This window comes from Nyctereutes procyonoides, unplaced genomic scaffold (genome assembly GCF_905146905.1).
Source record: "Nyctereutes procyonoides isolate TBG_1078 unplaced genomic scaffold, NYPRO_anot_genome, whole genome shotgun sequence".
Classification (NCBI taxonomy): Eukaryota; Metazoa; Chordata; class Mammalia; order Carnivora; family Canidae; genus Nyctereutes; species Nyctereutes procyonoides.
In genome coordinates this window covers 26,764,618-26,783,960 of record NW_026575043.1, presented here as the reverse complement: position 1 = coordinate 26,783,960, position 19,343 = coordinate 26,764,618, and the positions used below count along the sequence as shown (strand labels likewise).

The 19,343-nt window shown below is 49.1% G+C and overlaps 1 protein-coding gene across 4 annotated transcripts in view; it reads left to right on the top strand.

The window, feature by feature from the left end:
• The window catches only part of LIPK (lipase family member K), a 47,883-nt gene extending 30,132 nt beyond the window's left edge, over positions 1 to 17,751 (top strand). For 3 of the 4 annotated variants that reach the window (XM_055323217.1, XM_055323218.1, XM_055323215.1), the window contains 6 exons: positions 785 to 894; positions 2,075 to 2,211; positions 8,324 to 8,470; positions 10,441 to 10,512; positions 13,108 to 13,179; positions 16,843 to 17,751. In XM_055323217.1, the coding sequence (XP_055179192.1) occupies positions 785 to 894; positions 2,075 to 2,211; positions 8,324 to 8,470; positions 10,441 to 10,512; positions 13,108 to 13,179; positions 16,843 to 17,082 (778 nt within the window). In that variant the 3' untranslated portion in view covers positions 17,083 to 17,751. The remainder of the gene's footprint in view (positions 1 to 784; positions 895 to 2,074; positions 2,212 to 8,323; positions 8,471 to 10,440; positions 10,513 to 13,107; positions 13,180 to 16,842) is intronic. The other variant, XM_055323219.1, reaches the window with a different exon arrangement.
• The last annotated feature ends 1,592 nt before the right edge of the window (positions 17,752 to 19,343 follow it).

Genomic DNA, 19,343 nt, shown 5'->3' with positions numbered 1-19,343 from the left:
CTGCCGAGGTTGCGAGTAAATCGCAGGCTGGCAGGGCCAAGACGGGTCCCTGGACTCAGGTCCTGGGGAAATAGAGAGAAAGCCTGACCATAGAAGGATGCCCTGGCCGGTTCTGCTCTAGAAGCCGCACCTGCTGCATCCCGGGGCCAACCCCTATGGGCTGCCAGAGCTGGGAAGCATGCCCGGAAGGTCACTAAAGCCCTCGTGCCTTGGTTCCATCCCACCTTCTTCCTAGAAGCCATTTGGTATTTCCTAAGTCCACACCCAGGGAAATCGTGTCCTGGCATGATTACAAGTATCACCTTGATTCCCTGGGAGAGTGTTTCCCGGCTGTGACCAGAACCAAAGCACCTGAGGTGATTGATAAATACACAGATCACCAGACCTCTTCCCCAGAAATTCGGGTTCAGTGGGTCTGGGCCGACGTCAACAAATCTGCTTTGAAAATAAGCACTGCAGGTATTGTTCTTTTCAAGGGAGTTTGGTAAATCTGATCTATAATTAAGTGAACGATGATGAGCCTTGCAGGAAAATCCTCTGTGGGCCTTTGCAAAGCGGATTTTTCTAATTCTCATCTCTTAACCATGTTACTCTTGCGATCAAGGTGGCATCCTCCAAAGTTGCAGAGACACCTAATGCTCTAAATTGACTCTAGTTTTAAGTCAACAAAAAGCCAGGTATCTCTGTCTGCTATAAGTGTGCTTAACCGTCGCAGGCCTGACAGTGAGATGGTGTTCTTTTGCCTTTTTCTTCTTCTGACTATGTAGTTCTTTCTCTTTGACAGCTTGGATGAGATGGCTAACTATGATCTCCCGGCCACAATCAATTTTATCTTGGAGAAAACAGGACAAGAGCGACTCTATTACGTGGGCCACTCCCAAGGCACCACCATAGGTGTGTTTGGGGCAGGGGTGATCTGAGTGTCCCAGGACCTTCCATATTCATGAAGGGGTCAAAACTTCTTCCCTCTGGGCATCCTCTAGCTTGAGGACTTGAGCTGGGAAACCATTTCTTCTGACCGGTTTCCGAAGGGTAAATAAAACCAGGATGACTACAGGGATTTCTGCTGCCCCAGGACTGAATTTGGAGATTGATGGATAAGCCCGAGGGTGAGGGAATGATTCCCGTGTGTACACCACACACACACATAGTTGCCAGACTCGGGTTTAGACGCTGGGACGGCTGAGATAAAAATGATACAGGTCTTTCCCTTAAAGAGCTTGCAGTCTAATGAGGAGGACATCAAAAGGAAAGCAGAGAATGACAAAGCGTGGAGGTCATATGCCACAATCCATGCTTCCTTTAGTTCCCAGAGGCATGGGGATCGGGATGGGCTGGAGGTCGGTGGGCCGTGCTGACAATGCCGTGAGGCATTTGTTCCCTTCCCTGCTCCCCACGTAGCTAGCCACCCCAACGATGCCAAGAATATCTCCACCAGTCCCTCTCCTCTCCCTGGATCCTAATCAGGCTCCTGGAGTAGAGTAGGTCTCTATGCCACGCAGCTTCCGTGTGTCCCTCATTGCAACCCACAAGCACTTGAGACCATTATCATCCATGTCTTACAAGTGGCTGAATCTGGAAATCCTCTCGAATGGTGAGAATGTCAAATAATACCTTCAGTTACAGACACGGGTAATTCAACCTTCAAAAGAATCCTCCTCTAAGGATTCTATTTTCCATGTGTGCAAATTGAGAAAACTAAGAGACATCCCGCAGTCCGTGAATAGGAAGCCCAAATTGCAACCCAGTGCTGTCTGATATTACCAAGTACGGTCAAGGGAGCATGACCCTCGGGGTTTACCTAGATGTGCCCCACAAAGCGTATTTGAACCCCTTCTGCAACACTGTCTAAGAGTAGACTTAAATTCTTTAGGGACAGGAAAGTCACTGTGTTTTGAATTAGCCAGTTGTATCCTTGAGAAGTTTAGGAAATTCTTCCCTACAAATGGTACTTACTCTGAGTTGCTCTTTTAGTTTCTGTCATTATTGTTCTTAATGTGATTACTTTTGTTATCATTTACGATGAATGAAGAATTGTTTTAAATCTATAAACTAACGTGTTCTTCCCTTTCAGCCTTCATAGCATTCTCTACAAATCCAGAGCTGGCTAAAAGGATTAAGATATTTTTTGCATTGGCTCCAGTCATCACAGTGAAATACACCCAGAGTCCTCTGAAAAAATTTACAACTCTTTCCAGGGAAGTAGTCAAGGTATGTGACTTCTCCATGTTCAAATCTGTAGTAACTAAAACGAGCTCTATTTTCACTGATTTCAAGAGAAGAGAACCTTAGACAAATGACATTTTACATGCTTCTGAGGCTATAACAGATCTAAGGTGTCCATGTAGAGCTACCAATGATGGGATTTTACCAAGAGGGTTCAGAGAGCTCACTCTGATACCATCCGCCCCTGTTGTCTAAATCTACATTGGGGCTTCCGTCCTATGTCATTCCGCAACTCACAGAGAAAGCAAATGTTGAGTTGATTGATTTGTTTAACCTAGTAGGTTAAGTTTCTTTCTAGTGGCCCTTGGTTTTTGAGGAGCAATATGGATCTTTGTAACTACTGTTAAGATCACAGCATGGAGCAGATGGTGTGGGGTTGGATCCTAGCTGGCTGGGTAAATATGGTCAAGATCATAAATGTTTGGTGAATCTTTTCCTTCATCCATAAAGTGGGGATAATGGTAGTTCCTACTCATACGGCTGCTGTGAGGATTGAGTTCAGACATGTGAATCCCTCAGAACCAGGTCTTGCACCTGGTCTTAATAAAATTATGTTTAATTATAAGCTTTTAATAAATGTCAGCTACTCATTGCTGTCATGATTTGCCTAGAACATACTTTCCCCCATCACTGAAAGCCCAACTTTTTTTTAAGATTAATGTATTTATTTTAGAGAGAGGAAGAGAGTGAGCATGAGCAGGAGGGGCAGAGGGAGAGGAAGAGGGAATGTGAAACAGACTCCCTGCTGAGCACAGAGCCCTATGCAGGGTTCGATCTCACAACACTGAGATCATGACCTGAGCTGAAAGCAAGAGGCGGATCTTTAACCAACTGCACCACCCACTGAAAGTCCAACCCTACTCAACTGCCCACACTTCACAGACGCTCAGCCTGTCAGCTCCTCAAAACTCTGGGCAACATCCCGAACTCCAGATTCTCTCTGCAAGCTGACGGCTAACTAATCTGGCCAGTTACTCAACTGAAGTGAATTGGTCCATGTGGCTTAGTGTGTTTTCCTCTTACATGTTGACAAGGGCTTCCCCATGGCAGCTAACACTGATTGTTGTGTCCAGTGACTTCAATTAAACCAGATGAAAGTAAGACCATTTTTATAGAAGTCAGGGATTCTAGCTTGTGAGAAATAAGTAAATTAGCCTATAGTGATTCAATCTCATACCTATACAACCCAGAAAAAAAAAACAGAAACAAATAAATAAAAAGATACCCTGTGTTCATGGATTGGGAGGATTAGTATCACTAATGTGTCCATACAAACCAGAGTGAACTGCAGATCCAGAGCTCTCCCTACCAAAATTCCAATGGCAATTTTTATGGAAATAGAAAAAAAACTATCCTAAAATTTATGTGGAGATACAAACACCCCAAATAGACCAATCAATCTTGTGAAAGTAGAACAAAAGTGGAGGCATCGCCATCACACTTCCTGATTTTAAACTCTATTAAAAAGCTATAGTAATCAGAACAGTATCATACTAGCATGAGAACAGGTAATAGGGTCTCCTGGGCGGATCAGTGGTTGAGCATCTGCCTTCAGCTCAGGGCGTGACCCCGGGGTCCCGGGATCGAGCCCCGCATTGTGCTCCCCACAGGGAGCCTGCTTCTCCCTCTGCCTGTGTCTCTGCCTCTCTCTGTGTGTCTCTCATGAATAAATATATAAAATCTTTTTTTAAAAAAAAATAAAATAAAAATAATTTTAAAAGACAGGTACATAGACCAGTGGGATAGAATAGGAAGCCAGAAATAAACCCATACTTATGGTCAACTAATCTTTGACAAGGATGCTATGAACACACAATGGGGAAAAGACAGTATCTTCCATACGTAGTGGTAGGATAACTGGAAGGCCACATACAAAAGAATGAAAATGAACCCTTATGTTACACTACTCACAAAAAATTAACTCAAAATGGATTGAAGATTTACACTGAAGACCATGAAACCATAAAACTCCTAGAAGAAAACATAGGCGAAAAGCTCCTTGACATTGTTCTTGCCAAAGGTTTTCTGGATAAGACACCAATAGTACAGGCAATAAAAGCAAAAATAAGCAATTGGGATTAACTAAAAAGCTTCGGCACAGCAAAGGGAGCGATCAATATGTTGAAAATGCAACCTATAGAATGGGAGAAAGTATTGGCAAACCATGCATCTGATAAGGGGTTAATAACCAAAGCTTATACATTTCAATGGCCAAAAAGCAAGAAATTGAATTTTAAAATGGGCAAAGGACAAGAATGCACATTTTTCCAAAGAAGACATGCAAATAACCAATAGGTACATGGAAAGATGCTCAATGCCACTCATCATCAGGGAAATCCAAACCAAAACCACAGTGGGGTATTATCCCACACTCACTAGGTGACTATTATCAAAAAAAGATAAGAAATAACAAATGTTGGCGAGGATGTTGAGAAAAGTCAACCCTTATATGCTGTTGGCAGAAATGCCAATTCGTGTAGCCCCTGTGGAAAACAGAACAGACAAATTAAAATGGAAAATTTTAAAGAACATGAAAAGGTCAAAAGAAAATCAAGAAATACAGCCCACATGCACCATGAATGAAACTAGGGGGTGTGGCACTAAATGAAATAAGCCAGAGAAAGACAAACACTGTACTGAATCACTTACATGTAGAATCTAATATTTAAAAAAAAAAAAAAACAATTTCACCGAAAAGGAGAATGGAATGGTGGTCACTGAGAGCTACAGGAGGCGGAAATGGGAGACGTAGGTCAAAGAGCACAAACTTTCATTTATTAGACATTTCACATTTTACAGTGTCGATTATTCCTCAGTAAAGTTGAAAATGAATGAATGAATGAGTGCAAGATGCGTACGATTCAAGTTGTTTGGGAGATTCGCTGAGACCATACATGTTTGAGATGCTGTAGTTGAAGCATCACATCTTGCCTATCGCAGGTGCCTGGTGAATATTGTCTAGTTTTATTCATTGATTTTGCTTTAGATTCAAAAGCTCAGCACTTGGTGCCAACAGGACTGCTTGCCAATTGCTCCTCCCCCCCACCCCTTGTTTGCCCCTGGGCATTTATGTTCTTCTCTCTCTTTTTTCTGACCTACAGCTTGCTTTGACCCTTTGCTCTTTACATGTTATCTATAAGAGTAAGGATGGTCCATATTGTCTTCATTTCCTTTTTTTTTAAGAGAGAGAAGGAGGAGGGACAGAGAGAGAGAGGGAGGATCCCAAACAGGCTCCACGCTCAGCACACAGCTTGAGGCGAGCCTTGATCTCACAGCCCTGAGATCATGATCTGAGCCGAGATGGAGAATTGGACCCTTAACCGACTGAGCCACCAGGTGCCCTGTCTTCATTCCTTAAAAGAAGAACCTGAAGCTCCAAAAGGCTAAGCGTCCAGTCCCACGTGACCCAGCTAACGGGTAGTGGAACCAGAATTTGAACCCAGATCTGACCAGGCCCTCTCTGGTCGTTGCTCTTTCCATTATGCAGCTATTTCCCCACCTTTCTGGATCCATGGTGCCCAGCTCGGCAGGCCGTTGAGAGCTGCATCCAGCCCATGTTCTGCTTGGCAAGCCATGTGACCTGGCCTGGGGCCCCGCACCCAGGAAGGGAAACCTTAAATTCAGCTACTGGAAGAGCTGATGGGAGAATCATACCTAACGAGCACGCCCCCTCCAGAACTAACTGGGAATCACAGCCTCCAAGTCCTGTGTACCACGCCATGCGTGGGTGGCTCTGTGGCCAGCTGCCTGCGCTACCACCCTCTCTTGAGGGGAGGATGAAGGAGCCATTACCTGTCCTGGGTTGACATGTGGTCATTTTGCTGCATCATGCGTGCACGGGTGGAGGTAGAGTGAAGTCAGAGGCCTCCAGGCTCTTTCACCACCAGCTGCCAGGACAAAGAGCAAAGGCCCTCCGTGGCAGATGTGACCTCCTTCTTCACATCGTACGTTGATGGTCGGTCACACCTATGAACTGGCACTTCCCTTTCACGTGGATTTTCTGCCAAGTGTGGATGATGAAGATACTGGTGATGAAAAATAAAAGTTAACTAATTAGAATCAGACCCTGCTTTCTATTTTAATCACTTACCCGTGTACTAGCCTGTTTAGATGATCACACTTGAGCACATAGAATAGATGCAAACTTTCTTTGAAAAGGTACGTTCAGGGGCGCCTGGCCGGCTCAGTCGGAAGAGCTTGTGTCTCTCGATCTCCGGGTTGTGAGTTCAAGCCCCACGTTACTTTAAAATGGAATCTTTAAGGTGGCTCACTGGATTGAGCGTCCAGCTCTTGATTTCAGCTCCCGTCAGTATCTCAGGGTCGTGAGATCGAGCCCCAAGGGGGGCTCCGCACTGGGCGTGGAGTCTGCTTAAGATTCTCTCTCCACTGGGTGTTATTCTGTATGTTGGCAAATTGAACACCAATAAAAAATAAATTTATTATTAAAAAATAATAAAAAATAAATAAATTCTCTTAGTAGAATAGAAAAAAACAGAAAAAATGTTTGAAATTAAAAAAAATCTTTTTAAAAAGGAAGAGGAAGCCATTCTTTTTTAAAAAAAAAAAGTTGACTTCATGTGTCTGTGGCTGCTAATTAATTATTGTCACGTAGATGGCTACACACAGAGTTACAATTTGATAAGTAGGTTAAATCCATTATGTAGTAGATTGTTGAAGGGTCCCAGTGATTGTGACAAAATGAATGAGAGGCCAGAATGAATCAGATAACGTCTGCCGTGGCTGACTACTGCCTTCCAGACCTAAATAAATAAGGTGTGAACTAGATTAACGCCTTGCAGCCTCTCTTTCTGGCAGGAACGGGCATATGAAGTCACGATACGTCGTAGATTCTATTGATATTCCACAGATACCAAATATTCCGTTAAATGAAGATGACCTTTGACCATATAAAGTAACCACTTTTCAAACTCGGAATTCCACCAACCATACCCAGTAGGAATTTACTGGCTCGAGTTTAACAGAGGGTGAGATCTCATCATGCATTACCGCAAATAAAAATAAATGCTAATTATGATTGGTCTTTGGTTGTAACTGGCTGTCGATGAAGGATTCCAGGAGGAAGATACACCAGTGTTTATTACAGTAAACAGATGTTTCCAAAAGTTTTCAGAATCAAGAAATATCTTGTCAGGGGCAGCTCCTGGGTGGCTCAGTCAGTTAACCGTCTGACCTTAGCTCCCATCGGGATCTCAGGGTCCTGGGATCGAGCTGCCCTGGGCTCTGTGCTTAGAGGGGAGTCTGCTTGCCTCCTCTGCCCTCCTCCCACTAATTCTCTCTCTCTCTCTCTAATAAATAAATAAAATAATTATAAAATATACCTTTTCATCTCTGTATCTGGTATATTATCTTGAGATGATAAAAACTAGTTATTGTGAGACAAAGGCAAGATTCGTCTTCTATGCCCAGGAATTAGATATGAATTCACGTTCCAATTTGAAGGGATTCCTAACGCTCAGAAGGTAAAGTTCAACTAAATGGCAACGTGGCCTGAAATTCCACTAGTAGAGATCCGTTTGGGGGAGGTTGGGCTTTTGCCTCTGGAGGACTTTGTTGAAAGATTTTGGAAGAAGTGGCTCATTTAGTATCGTTCATCAATTATCCGAGTCGTTATTGTTTGGGGACATTTACTAGGGTCTAGAAACTGCAGTAGGCACCTTTAAGCATGGCCGATTGTCTTCACAGCAGTGCAACATGCTGCGTATTAATCTTCCACTTCATGCTTGAGAACGTTCTGGATAATAGGAATTAAATACTTCCTGGAGGCCTAAGAGACGGAGTCCAGAATCGAAGCAAGGTACCCCTGACTCCAAAGCTGTGACGATCTCCTACGGGGACCACTTTCTCAGGAGTCATTCCAAAAACACCCCAAGTAGACAATCTTGGGGAAAAGGCATCCAGAGGAGAGTTGGGAAGACCACCAAGGTGCGTTGGGAAAACCAAAGACAAAATCTAACCAGCCTCCATGTGTCACTGAGGACCGGCACCAGGCAGGGATCACCACGGTGCAGTCCTTGTCTCCCTTTCCCTGCTCGACATCCACATCTGTGAGATCTGACGGTAGCTTATTAACTTGCAGGCATTATTTGGTGACAAGATGTTCTACCCTCATACGTTTTTTGACCAATTCATTGCCACAAAGGTGTGCAGCCGGAAGCTCTTTCGTCACATTTGCAGCAACTTCCTATTCACGTTGAGTGGATTTGATCCGAAAAACTTAAACATGGTACGCGTAAGTAGTTGGATCCAAGGCATGGATTGTTTTGTTGCGCAGGGGTGAGGAGAGCTTGTCCTGAATCACGTGGAAACCACATCTCGAGCGCCTTTTTGGGGTCTCCTGAACTGAAGTTATGGGTTGGTGGTTTCCAACCAACGCTGGGGAGTCCACCAGGTGGACCTGAGAAGAGCACTCGGCCGCTGAGCATCCTCCCCAATGCTTGCTGTTGGCCTACACGCCCCCTTGGAAAGCCCCTTGCTTACTGAAGGCTGAGATTTAGGAACCTATCTCGTTGCACCTAGGCCCTCGCTCAGACCTACTGAAGCAGGATTTTGGGGAGTAAGTTCGGGCATCTGTATTTTTTAAGCCAGTTTTCCATTTTTTCACAAGTGGTTTGGAAATAGTCATCATGGGAACCACTTACTTCTGTAACCCAGAGGGATGAAAGGACAGCTTTCCAGTGACTGGTACGGGCTCGCGGTTCAGGGGCCACTGAGAGGGGAGTAGCTGGGCTTCCTTGCGAGTCCTCTCCAGCTGAAATCTTTTCTTCCCCAGTTACCACAAGCTGACCCAGAGAGTGGGAGGGAGAAGTGGGGAGCCACTGTCTACCTCCACAGCCAGGGAGGAAGCAGGACAAAGCTAAAAATGGTGTCCGCCTCCCTCACAGACTTCTGCCCACAGCCTCGTCTCCCTCTGTTAGTGGAAAACACTGATTAATACTTGTCTTGCTTTCGTGCAAGATTCATAAAAGGCGGTGTATGGAAAGCTAGGCTTAGCACCGGATTTCACGTTCCTTCCCTCCGGTCTCAGCCACTGGGGCAGTTGGGATCGCCCATTGCTTAGATGGAAGCCTATCAGGTGGGCAAAGCTAAGTAAAAACCTTTAAGCAAAAAACAAAACAAAACAAAAAACATGTAAGCAAACTCAATGGAGACAATTTCAAAAGCACCCTCTTGACATGGCCTAAGAGTCAGCTCAAGGAAGACTTCGGGTCAGGACGCCCTTGAACCTTCACCGAGGGCCTCCATTGAGTATTTGTGCAATCAGATTGCCCTTTTTTTCCCCCCACTGTTGGGGACCGTCCTGTGGGATATTACAGTTTCTGCAAGTATGTTTATTTTAGTGGAGGATAGGCAGAGGTGCATGCGCAGAGTCTGTGGAGCCCTGAAGGCATACACACGTCCAGAACTCAACCCTAGAGATTTTGGTCTTGATTCGGTCGGCTTGGGTAGCTCATGGGGGTTGTGGGTTTTTGTTTTTTTGTTTTTAGAATTTTTTAAATTAATTAATTAATTAATTAATTATGATAGAGAGAGAGGCAGAGACACAGGCAGAGGGAGAAGCAGGCTCCATGCAGGGAGCCTGACGTGGGACTCGATCCCGGGACTCCGGGATCACACCCTGGGCCGAAGGCAGGTGCTAAACCACTGAGCCACTCAGGGATCCCCCCGCCTTTTTTTAAGCGCCATGATGTTTCTATGCTCACTTTGGTGGAAAAATATAACTCTTTTGTATACTAAAAAAAAAAAAAAAGCAGTGGAAAATGTGAAAAAAATCTTTTTTTTTTTTTAATTCAGAAAAAGTCTGAATGTTAATGAAGGTCGTAATACTGGGAGGATTATGTTCCACCAACTTTCAGGGAGCCCGGTGGAGTATTTACTACATCGTTCAAACCAGAAAGCAAAGGAAACATTCAGATCTTTTTTTCCATGTCTCGTGATAAACCACCCGCTTGCCATGTGCTTGGGGACTTGATGCAGGGTGAGCAAAGTTGCAGGGACCTGTCCGAGGTGAGGCCAGAGAGAAAAGGGGTGTTAGCACCTTCGACCAGCAGGCTGTCCTCAGGCCTCCATGAAGGCTGCACAGGACGGGCCAGGCCCAAGAGGGGACGTGCTTATTCCCCGGAGAGTGAGAACCCTCAGGCACACCCGCGGTCCTAGGTTGGGCTCCGGGTGACAAGTCCTCTCTTTACTTTGCAGAGTCGCTTGGATGTTTACCTGGCGCAGAGCTCCGCGGGAACGTCTGTCCAGAACATGCTGCACTGGGCGCAGGTGGGTGCCCCTTCCCGGCAGGGGAGCCGCGAAGGCCAGAGGAGCAGCTCCGAGAGCCCGCTGCTGCTCGCCTCCCACTCTCCTCGCTGCCCCCGTCGCCCTCAGTACTGTCTGTTTCCCACGTGTTCCGACCCAACTCTGGCTTCCGGATTTGCCCCCAAACCGCCTTTTGTAGGGAAAGCTTGTATTTCCTCTTTTGGAAGGTCCTCAGTTCTAAGAGAACCTTCTACACCATGACACAAGCGGCTCCGGAAGGACCTGCTCATCCTCCTACCGGCGCGTGGGCCATTCCAGGCCATGCAGGTCGTGCTTCACTGTGAGCAAACGAGACGTTAGAGAGGGGCCGCACTGGGTCAGTGGTGTCTGGTCGTGCCCTCAGTTTGAGGTTTTTCTGTGTCCTACTGCTTTACTCAACACCCAGCAAGTTCAGAGATACATCAAATCCAATTAGAGTCACCTTTTTTTTTTTTATCGTTTAGAGATTTTACTTATTTATTCATGAGAGACACAGAGAGAGAGGCAGAGACACAGGCAGGGGGAGAAGCAGGCTCCATGCAGGGACCCCCGATGCGGAACTCGATCCCGGGACCCCGGGGTCACACCCTGAGCCGAGGGTAGAGGCTCCACCACGAGCCCCCCACGCGTCCCTGGAGTCGCCACGTATGAGTGTGTGTGTTTGGGGAGCGGACAGGGAAGGGGAGACAAAAGATCTTTCCAGAGACTGAGTGCACCTGGGATCCCCAGGAATTTGCACTTTATCCCACACCCTAATAAGCGGGTTCCATGCTTCACGGCTGAGGGGCGCTGCTGTCAATGGTCTGAGGACTTCTGAACCCCGGTGCAGAGTCCACCCGCCCAGGAGGTAAGCCTCCGAATTCCTGCAGGAAGGAGGATGCTCAGGACATAGGGCCTCCTCTGGGGAGGAGGCAGGGAGCCCACGGTGGGCACGGCCTTCTGGGTGGCGCACCTCAAACTCCACGTCTACTCATGAGGGTGGCTTCACTCCGTCTCACCGGATTCTGGTAAACAGGCTTCCGGGGAGGGCATGGTGACCCCCGTTCTACAAACGTCCCCGCCGGTCCCTTATGCACCTCTCAGCAGGCTGCTCTTCAATAGCTCTCTCCTCCTGTGACATGAAGTCTTCTTGAGGACAGAACCAGGAGGACGCGTCGGGAGGAGATGGAAGATGTGGTTGCGGGCCACGCACACGGCTAAGGCAAGGGCGACGATGACGGCAGTAGTCATATCCGTGAGGTTCTGAGCATCCCCAGCGTTCCCACTTTATGTGCGTTTCTGTGTCATTTTACCTGGTTTGCGTTACCCTGTCTGACCGCCCCCCACCCCCACGAGGAGCATGTTGCCACTCCCATGTCACGGACGAGAACTCGGGAGACAGGTGACTTGCTGAGAGATGCACGACCCGGGAAGCCCGTGCTCACTCCGGATCCGCTTGCTGCGGCAGCCAACGGCCCGATGGGCCCACACTCTGCTTCCCGATGCTGCCAACCTGCAGAATTGCAGCAGTGGCACACTATTGCCTCGGTCCGTCGACACCGGGATGGAGAGAGTCTTAAGCTAAAAATCAGGATTCAATCGCTGGTCGTGCAAAAAAAAAAAAAAAAAAAAAAGATCTGAGACTGAAAACAAAACAAAATCCACAAAACCCCTTGGAAGAGCCTGAGCATCACCTCGTGAGGCGCCTGGGGCACATGCGAATGTCTCCTGCCTCCTCCCTCCGATGTAAGGGGCAGGTCCCAGTGGAAGGAACCCCGAGTGCAGCACGGGGTGAACGCTTGCATCCTAATAGCCGAGGTCTAAACATTAAAAAGCAAAAGTGGGCAGCACGGTGTGTCAGAGGCTGAGCCTGTGCCCCTTCCCTGGCGACAGGGGCAGGCTGCGTGGACCCCTCGGGAGGAGCGGTGCCCACCCCACGTGGAGGCCCCAAGGGTGCTCTCGCCCAACGTTCCTTTCAATAGCAACAAAAATTGTTGAGAGTGGGGAATATGGTCATAATATCCTAGACACCTGACAAGGATGCCGTTTGTACATTAAAACAGTCGCTTTTGGGGACACCCAGGTGGCTCCGCGGTTGAGCATCTGCCTTCGGCCCAGGCCGTGACCCCAGGGTCCCGGAATCGAGTCCTGCGTCGGGCTCCCTGCATGGAGCCTGCTTCTCCCTCTGCCTGCGTCTCTGCCTGTCTCTCTCTGGGTGTCTCATGATTAAATACATAAAATTTTTAAAAAAGTAAAGAATAATAAAATAAAACAGCCACCTTTCAAGGCAGGAGATGCACAGCAGGTGCCTTTTGAAAAGATACTAAAAGTTTTGAAACTATGATGTCCAGGGAGCCTTGGCTTAGGCGTCCTTGTAAGCGGCTCTCCACACGGTTTTGGGTCCCTTAGAGACGCTGCCATCTGAGCATTTTCGGGGGAGACGCGTGGGTGGGGGGATGAGAAGGCGGCTCTGCGAGCTGGTTCACCATCCCGTTGGCTTCTGGCTCCTGTGCCCGGAGTCCGTGGGCGGTGGCTCAGCCTCTGTGTTCACAGATTTCTCACGTCAGCATCGTGACCCTTTTCTGTTTCTGTCTTCCCTAGGCTGCGAACTCCGGTCTCTTCCAAGCTTTTGACTGGGGAAACCCTGCTCAGAACATGAGGCACTTCCACCAGGTACAGGTGGCGTCCGCTAAGCATGTAGTGTCGGCCCACTGAGCCGTGGCCCCACACCTCGTACTTGAGTCCATCGGGGTGTCTGGCCGGGTTCTGAGTCGTTCCCCGGGATCCTCACCATGACCATGCAAGGCCAACGGCACCACCTTCGCTTCCGCAGAGAAGTGAGATTATGTCCATTGTCCGCAGTATTTAGCTGCTAATGGGTCAGAGTGTCACCCAGGGGTTCCAGGGTTTTACATCCATTCCTCTTCCACTGCCCTTGTTCCTTCTCAAAAAAAAAAAAAAAAAGAAAAGAAAAGAAAAGGAAAAAGAAAGAAAAAAAAAAGAAGCTCAGCACTTTGGGGACCATTCTTTGGGATGACATCTACGACTCAGTTAAACAAAAAACAAACAGGGATCCCTGGGTGGCGCAGCGGTTTGGTGCCTGCCTTTGGCCCAGGGCGCGATCCTGGCGACCCGGGATCGAATCCCACATCGGGCTCCCGATGCATGGAGCCTGCTTCTCCCTCTGCCTGTGTCTCTGCCTCTCTCTCTCTCGCTGTGACTATCATAAATAAATAAATAAATAAATAAATAAATAAATAAATAAATAAATAAATTTACAAAAAACAAAAAAAACAAAAACAAAAAACAAACGACCTATGGATGATCAAAGATAAAGTGGACAGAAATGCCACTTTTGGGGAGAAGTTCCGCCGTCTGTCAGGGAACGGCGCATCAGTCACCCACGCCGTCGGAACCAGAGTTCTGTGTTAAATGGCAGCGTGAGGTGTGTTGCTCTTCTTTCCCGTGTTCATAAGGGAGCCAACCATACGTGATTTGGCTCTGTGCAAGGAGACTGAGCCCAAATGAAACCAGCAGTCACCAAGGACGTATGGGTCAAGTCAGGGCGGGGACACTGGTGACTCCAGCAGCATATTTGCGCTCCTGCCCTGGCTTTTGCCCCCGGATGGTCAGGCTCCCTCCGGACACCAAGCCCCCGCAGACCCACCCCCTGCACCCCAGAGCCCGCCACCCTTGCAACCAAAGCCCGTCGGGCGGGAGCAAGTGACTGCAGAGCCCGCCTGGTGCACCGGGCCGGCTGTACCTCCGGGTTTCCCGCCGAGCCCGCAGCTCCTCAGAAGCAGGGCTGCTCGCGTGCACGGACGAGCCTGAGGCTCAGCACCTCGGGGGGTGTGGAAGGCCCCAGACTGAAAGGGAACAACATGCATGTGCAGAAAGCAAACAACCCCTGTGCCCCAAGTGTACGTGGTGACCACAAACGGGGCAGGTGGGATGAGCGATGCGATCACCGACCCGTTACTACTAAGAATGTTAAAAAAAAAAAAAAAAAATCTTGGCCCCAAGCTGCGATGTCTCTTTGGCATCCCGGTTGCCACATCTGTTTTCGCGCTGCCCTCCCCGGGCCCTGCCATCCTGTGTGGCTCCTAAGTCAGCGGGGGCTGCTCAGATGCCGCTGTTGCCCCCGAGCCTGCTCCTCCATCCCATCCCCAGACTGTCCCCCGCCACCCCCGTCCTAGCCTCTGTGTCCTGCTGTGAGCTCCCTGCAACAGAGCTCAGCCCCTGCTCGGGTGCTCGGTGCCCTCGGGGCAGCCCAGGCTCCCCTAGCCCCCCACACCCCTGCTCTAGGAAACCTCCCGGCCAAGGTGACAGGTGCCAACAGCTCTGCCCCCTTGTCCATGTAACTTTTTCTTTTTTTAAAATATTTGTTTATTTATTTATTCATGAGAGACACAAAAAGAGAGGCAGAGACCCAGGCAGATGGAGAAGCAGGCTCCATGCAGGGAGCCCGATGCAGGACTCGATCTCAGGACCCTGGGGTCACGGCCCGGGCTGAAGGCAGCGCTAAACCGCTGAGCCACCCAGGCACCCCACGTAACCTTTTCATTCCTGATCTTGCCGCCAAAATGAATGATGATATATTTTCTTTTTCACTGATTTCTTTGTTCATTATTTCCGTATTTGTTTTTAGAGAAAGAGAGGGGGGGAGCACACGGCAGGAGGCCAGAGGGTGAGGGACGCTCAGGCAGGCCCCACCCGAGTGCGGAGCCCCACGCAGGGCTCGGTCTCACGTCCCCGGGGTTAATGACCCCATCCGGACCCAAGGGCTGGACGCCTGAGTGAGCGCACCCCCGGGGCCCCAGCGGAGGTGCATGAACCACTGGGGCTGCCGCAACATGACCCATCGGCCACAGTCCTGGAGGCTGGAGGTCCCAGCTCGGGGGCAGCGGCGGGTCCTGGCCAGGAGCCTTCCCGCCGGCGGAGGTCCCACACGGAGCCTTTCCTTCCTCTGTGAGCGCTCCTCCCCTTCCCGTCGGCCTCCCAGCCTGGGACCCCGCCTGATATGCTCTGCGGCCTGGACCCCTCAGGAAAGCCTTATCCCCACTTACGACCGAGTCAGGACTTAGCGTTTGCACATGGGAATTCCAAGAAGACGCGGTTCGCTCTGCGGGTTGTGGTGCTGGTCAGGATGCTCCGGTTGCAGGGAGCAGAAGACAGCTCTAGAGTGGGTTCAGAACACATATACGGCCTCACTGGCCTCAAAAGTGGGGTGGCTGGGGCTCCGGGGGCTCGACCTGGGCAGCATCCGGCACATTTCGGCACAGGTCGCAACCTCAGGGCCTGCGGTGGAGCCCAGCGTGGGTCGGCCTGCGGGGCAGGGAGTCGGCTCCAGAGTCTCTCCCTCTCCCTCTGCCCTCTTGGCCCTTGTGAGCCTGCTTGCTCTCTCGAACTCTCTCTCGCTCTCAAATAAATAAATCTTTTTTTTTTTTTAATGTGGAGGTAAACTCACGATACGTGGGCAATGAAATGCCGCCCTCGGCGCTCCCCTCCCTCTTAGGCTTATTTTAAAAGCATCAGTGAGGGTGTGACTGGACGTGCTTAGCTCATAGCGAGCGTCCTTTGAGCCGCAGTCCCAGAGAAGAAGCCAGCATGTCTGTCGGGGGCTCAGGCGAGGAGCTCCAGGGAGCCTCGGGTCCAGGTTGCCGTGTGCAGCTCTGTCCTCTGGCCACTGAGGCCAGAAGCGTGAGGGCCTGCTGCACCCGCCGGTCACCCTGGGCCGCTGGGGGGCGACGGGCCGGGATGGGCTGGGTCTGCACGAGAAAGGCTGCAGGACCCGAGAGAAGGGGCCGGACATCAACAGCACAGCCACGTTCTTGGGGACGGCCTGCTCCTTCTTCGCCTCCTTTCCCGATGTCGTCCTCCATTGGCCTCAATGCTCCCCAGAGAGTCTGCTCAAGCGTCAATTAATCCCTGTTGCCCGGATTCCCGCAAATGGGAAGAGGTATTTACGTGTATCCTACGCATAAATACGTATATTTTGTTCGAAAGGGACGTAGTCCCTGTGCAAGGGCTACTAGGAAGATGATCCTCGTGAAATAAGGGCCCCCTTCCCCAGGATTCTTTCCTGTTCTCCCCAAGGTGCAAATCAGGGACGAGACGGTTACAGGCTTATGTTTTTGTTCACGACCCAAATGCTCCCGCGGAAGTGTTTGCAAGCACCCTTAGCATTTTAAGGCTCGTGGATCGCTGGGTGTATTCCAAGCACACACATCTCGCGTTTGGAGACCTTGCTTAACAGCTGGTCGTTGGTGTTACTTCCATGATGTGCTTCCCTGTGAAAACTGTTTCTTCTCTCTCTTTGTCTCCCACCGTGACTAGCGGACGCCTCCCTTGTACGATGTGACCAAGATGGAAGTGCCGACCGCCGTGTGGAGTGGAGGACATGACCGTGTGGCCGATCCTAGGGATGTTGAGAATCTCCTCCCTAACATCACCAGGCTTATTTATTACAAGCTGATCCCGCACTACAATCATGTGGATTTTTACCTCGGACAGGATGCACCCCGGGAGATCTACCAAGACCTCATTGAGCTGATGGACGAACATTTGCAAAATTAAATAGCATTCTCCGTTCTCCAAGCAAGTGGATTTTTGAAATAACGTGGCACACAGACCCTAAGGTGAGCCCTCTAGTGACTTCCACCTCCCAGCGTCCGTGTGCTGGTGGAGTCCTCTCCCCGTTGAGGCGGGGAGGGCCCTGAGCCTTGTCCGTGGCCCACAGAACGGGCCAAGGTAACGGTGTCACACCCCCAGGGCAGATCGCGTTCACGGCACAGATGATGGGACGTCGCTTCCTGGTTGCACCATATTATACGAGAAGCCACCTAAACAGACCGGAGAAGAGAGTCCCCTTGTGGGCCTGATGAGCTAAACAGGCATGGGGAGGCGGTCTTCATGGCAAGGAACCCATGTGCCTCGTAGGGTCTGTAGGCGGCCTCCGGCCCAGAACCAGCAAACACACACCTGCGACACGAATCACATCCAAATCCTGAGCTGGGGAGCCCGCCACGCCCCGTAAAGCCTCAGCTGAGAACACAGGCTGGCCACACCTCGCTTGCAGCCTGGAGTCCCTGCGCGGAGGAACTAGCTGTGCCCTGCATGCCCGATGACCCCATGCAAGAGTGAGAAAATAGATGTTCATCCTTCTGAACCCCCAAGTTTGTGATTTCTTGGCAGCAATGGCAAACCAGCCTTAATAGCAAAAATAAACTGTTATCATTATTGTGATTCTTACCTCATCTCCGTCGCTAACGAGGAGACCTCGTTCCTCATCACCTTTATGTCCTATTTCTCTTGTTTTGGTGAACTTCCTTAAACGTTCCTTGTTTGGGGATCTGCTGGTGATCGATTCACAGCGTTTGTCTGAAAAAAGTCTTTGCTTTGCCTTCGCGTAAGGGCAAACCATGTGCCGTTCGTTATAGGCAGGTGTGAAGCAGGTCTTCCTTATCCACTCACCCACCAGTGGACATTTAGGTGGTTTCCTGTCTTGGCCATTGCGGATCATGTCGGGAGGCACGTGTATCTCTTCAAGATCCTGGTTTCAATTCTTTTGAATATGTACCCGGCTGTGTGATTGCTGGGTCGCGTGGCAGCTCTGCTTTCGATGTTTTGAGGAACTTCCAAGCCGTTTCCTATGGTGGCCACACCCTTTTGCGTTCCCACCAACGGTGCATGGTGGTCCAACGTCTCCACGCCCTCGCCAACACTTCTGTTTTGTCTTATTAGTAGAATTATGGGGCGTGAGGGGATATCTCATCGAGGTTCTGATTTGCGTTTCCGTGGCGGTCAGTGACGAGTGGAGAAGGTGCACGGCCGCGGGACTTGTCCCCCTGGAGGCTGGGATGCCGTGTGTACATCCTTAGAACGGGTTTGAGAGGCCCCAGAATCTCCAACTGGATTGGTTGGTAAAGAAAGTATTTTGCCTTCATTTCTAAACTTTCTTCTAAATCTATATCCCCTCAGAGCTCTCATACTCCTTCTTCGTACTTACTGCACATTTTTTTCCTTTGTTCTAAAATTCTCTTTTCACCAGTGGATTTTCAACAATATGATTTCGTCGAACCTTGGGATGGTTTTGTTGTGGATTCTGCTTGGAATTCTGCAGACTTCTTGAGTCTAAGGACTTACACTCTTCATCAAAGTCATAAAAATTTTGTTCATCATTTCTCCAAATACCTTTTTTTTCCCCTCCAAATGTCTTTCATTCCTTCACGTTCTCTGGGTCTCTCATTTATACCTTAGACCACTTGCTATTAACCCACAGGTCATTGAAGTTGTACATTTATTTTCCCAGTGTTTTCCCTCTGTGTGCTTCCATTTGGATAGTGTTGTGGGTGTTCATACTCGCAAATTTTTTCGTATACAATGTCTAGTCTGCTGTAATCCTATCTGCTGCACTTTCTATTTTGGAGACGATATTCTTCATCTATAGATATCCTAGTTAGGGCTCTTTTATATCTTGTTTTCCCCCTCCTTGCTTTGTGTTTTTCTTTAAATCCTTGAGCATAGTAAGCATCTTTCAGAACCTTTTTTTAAAAAAGAATTATTATTTATTTATTATTATTTATTTATTCATTCATGAGAGACACAGAGAGAGAGAGAGAGGCAGAGACAGAGGCAGAGGGAGAAGCAGGCTCCCTGCAGGGAGCCCGACGTGGGACTCAATCCCGGGACTCCAGGATCACGCCCCTGGCTGAAGGCGGTGCTAAACCGCTGAGCCACCAGGCCACCCAGCTTAAGAACTTTTTACTGCTTGCCACATGTTGAATTTTGCATTGCTGAGTGCTAAGTTTTATTTTATTCGTCTTCAATAGGGTTGG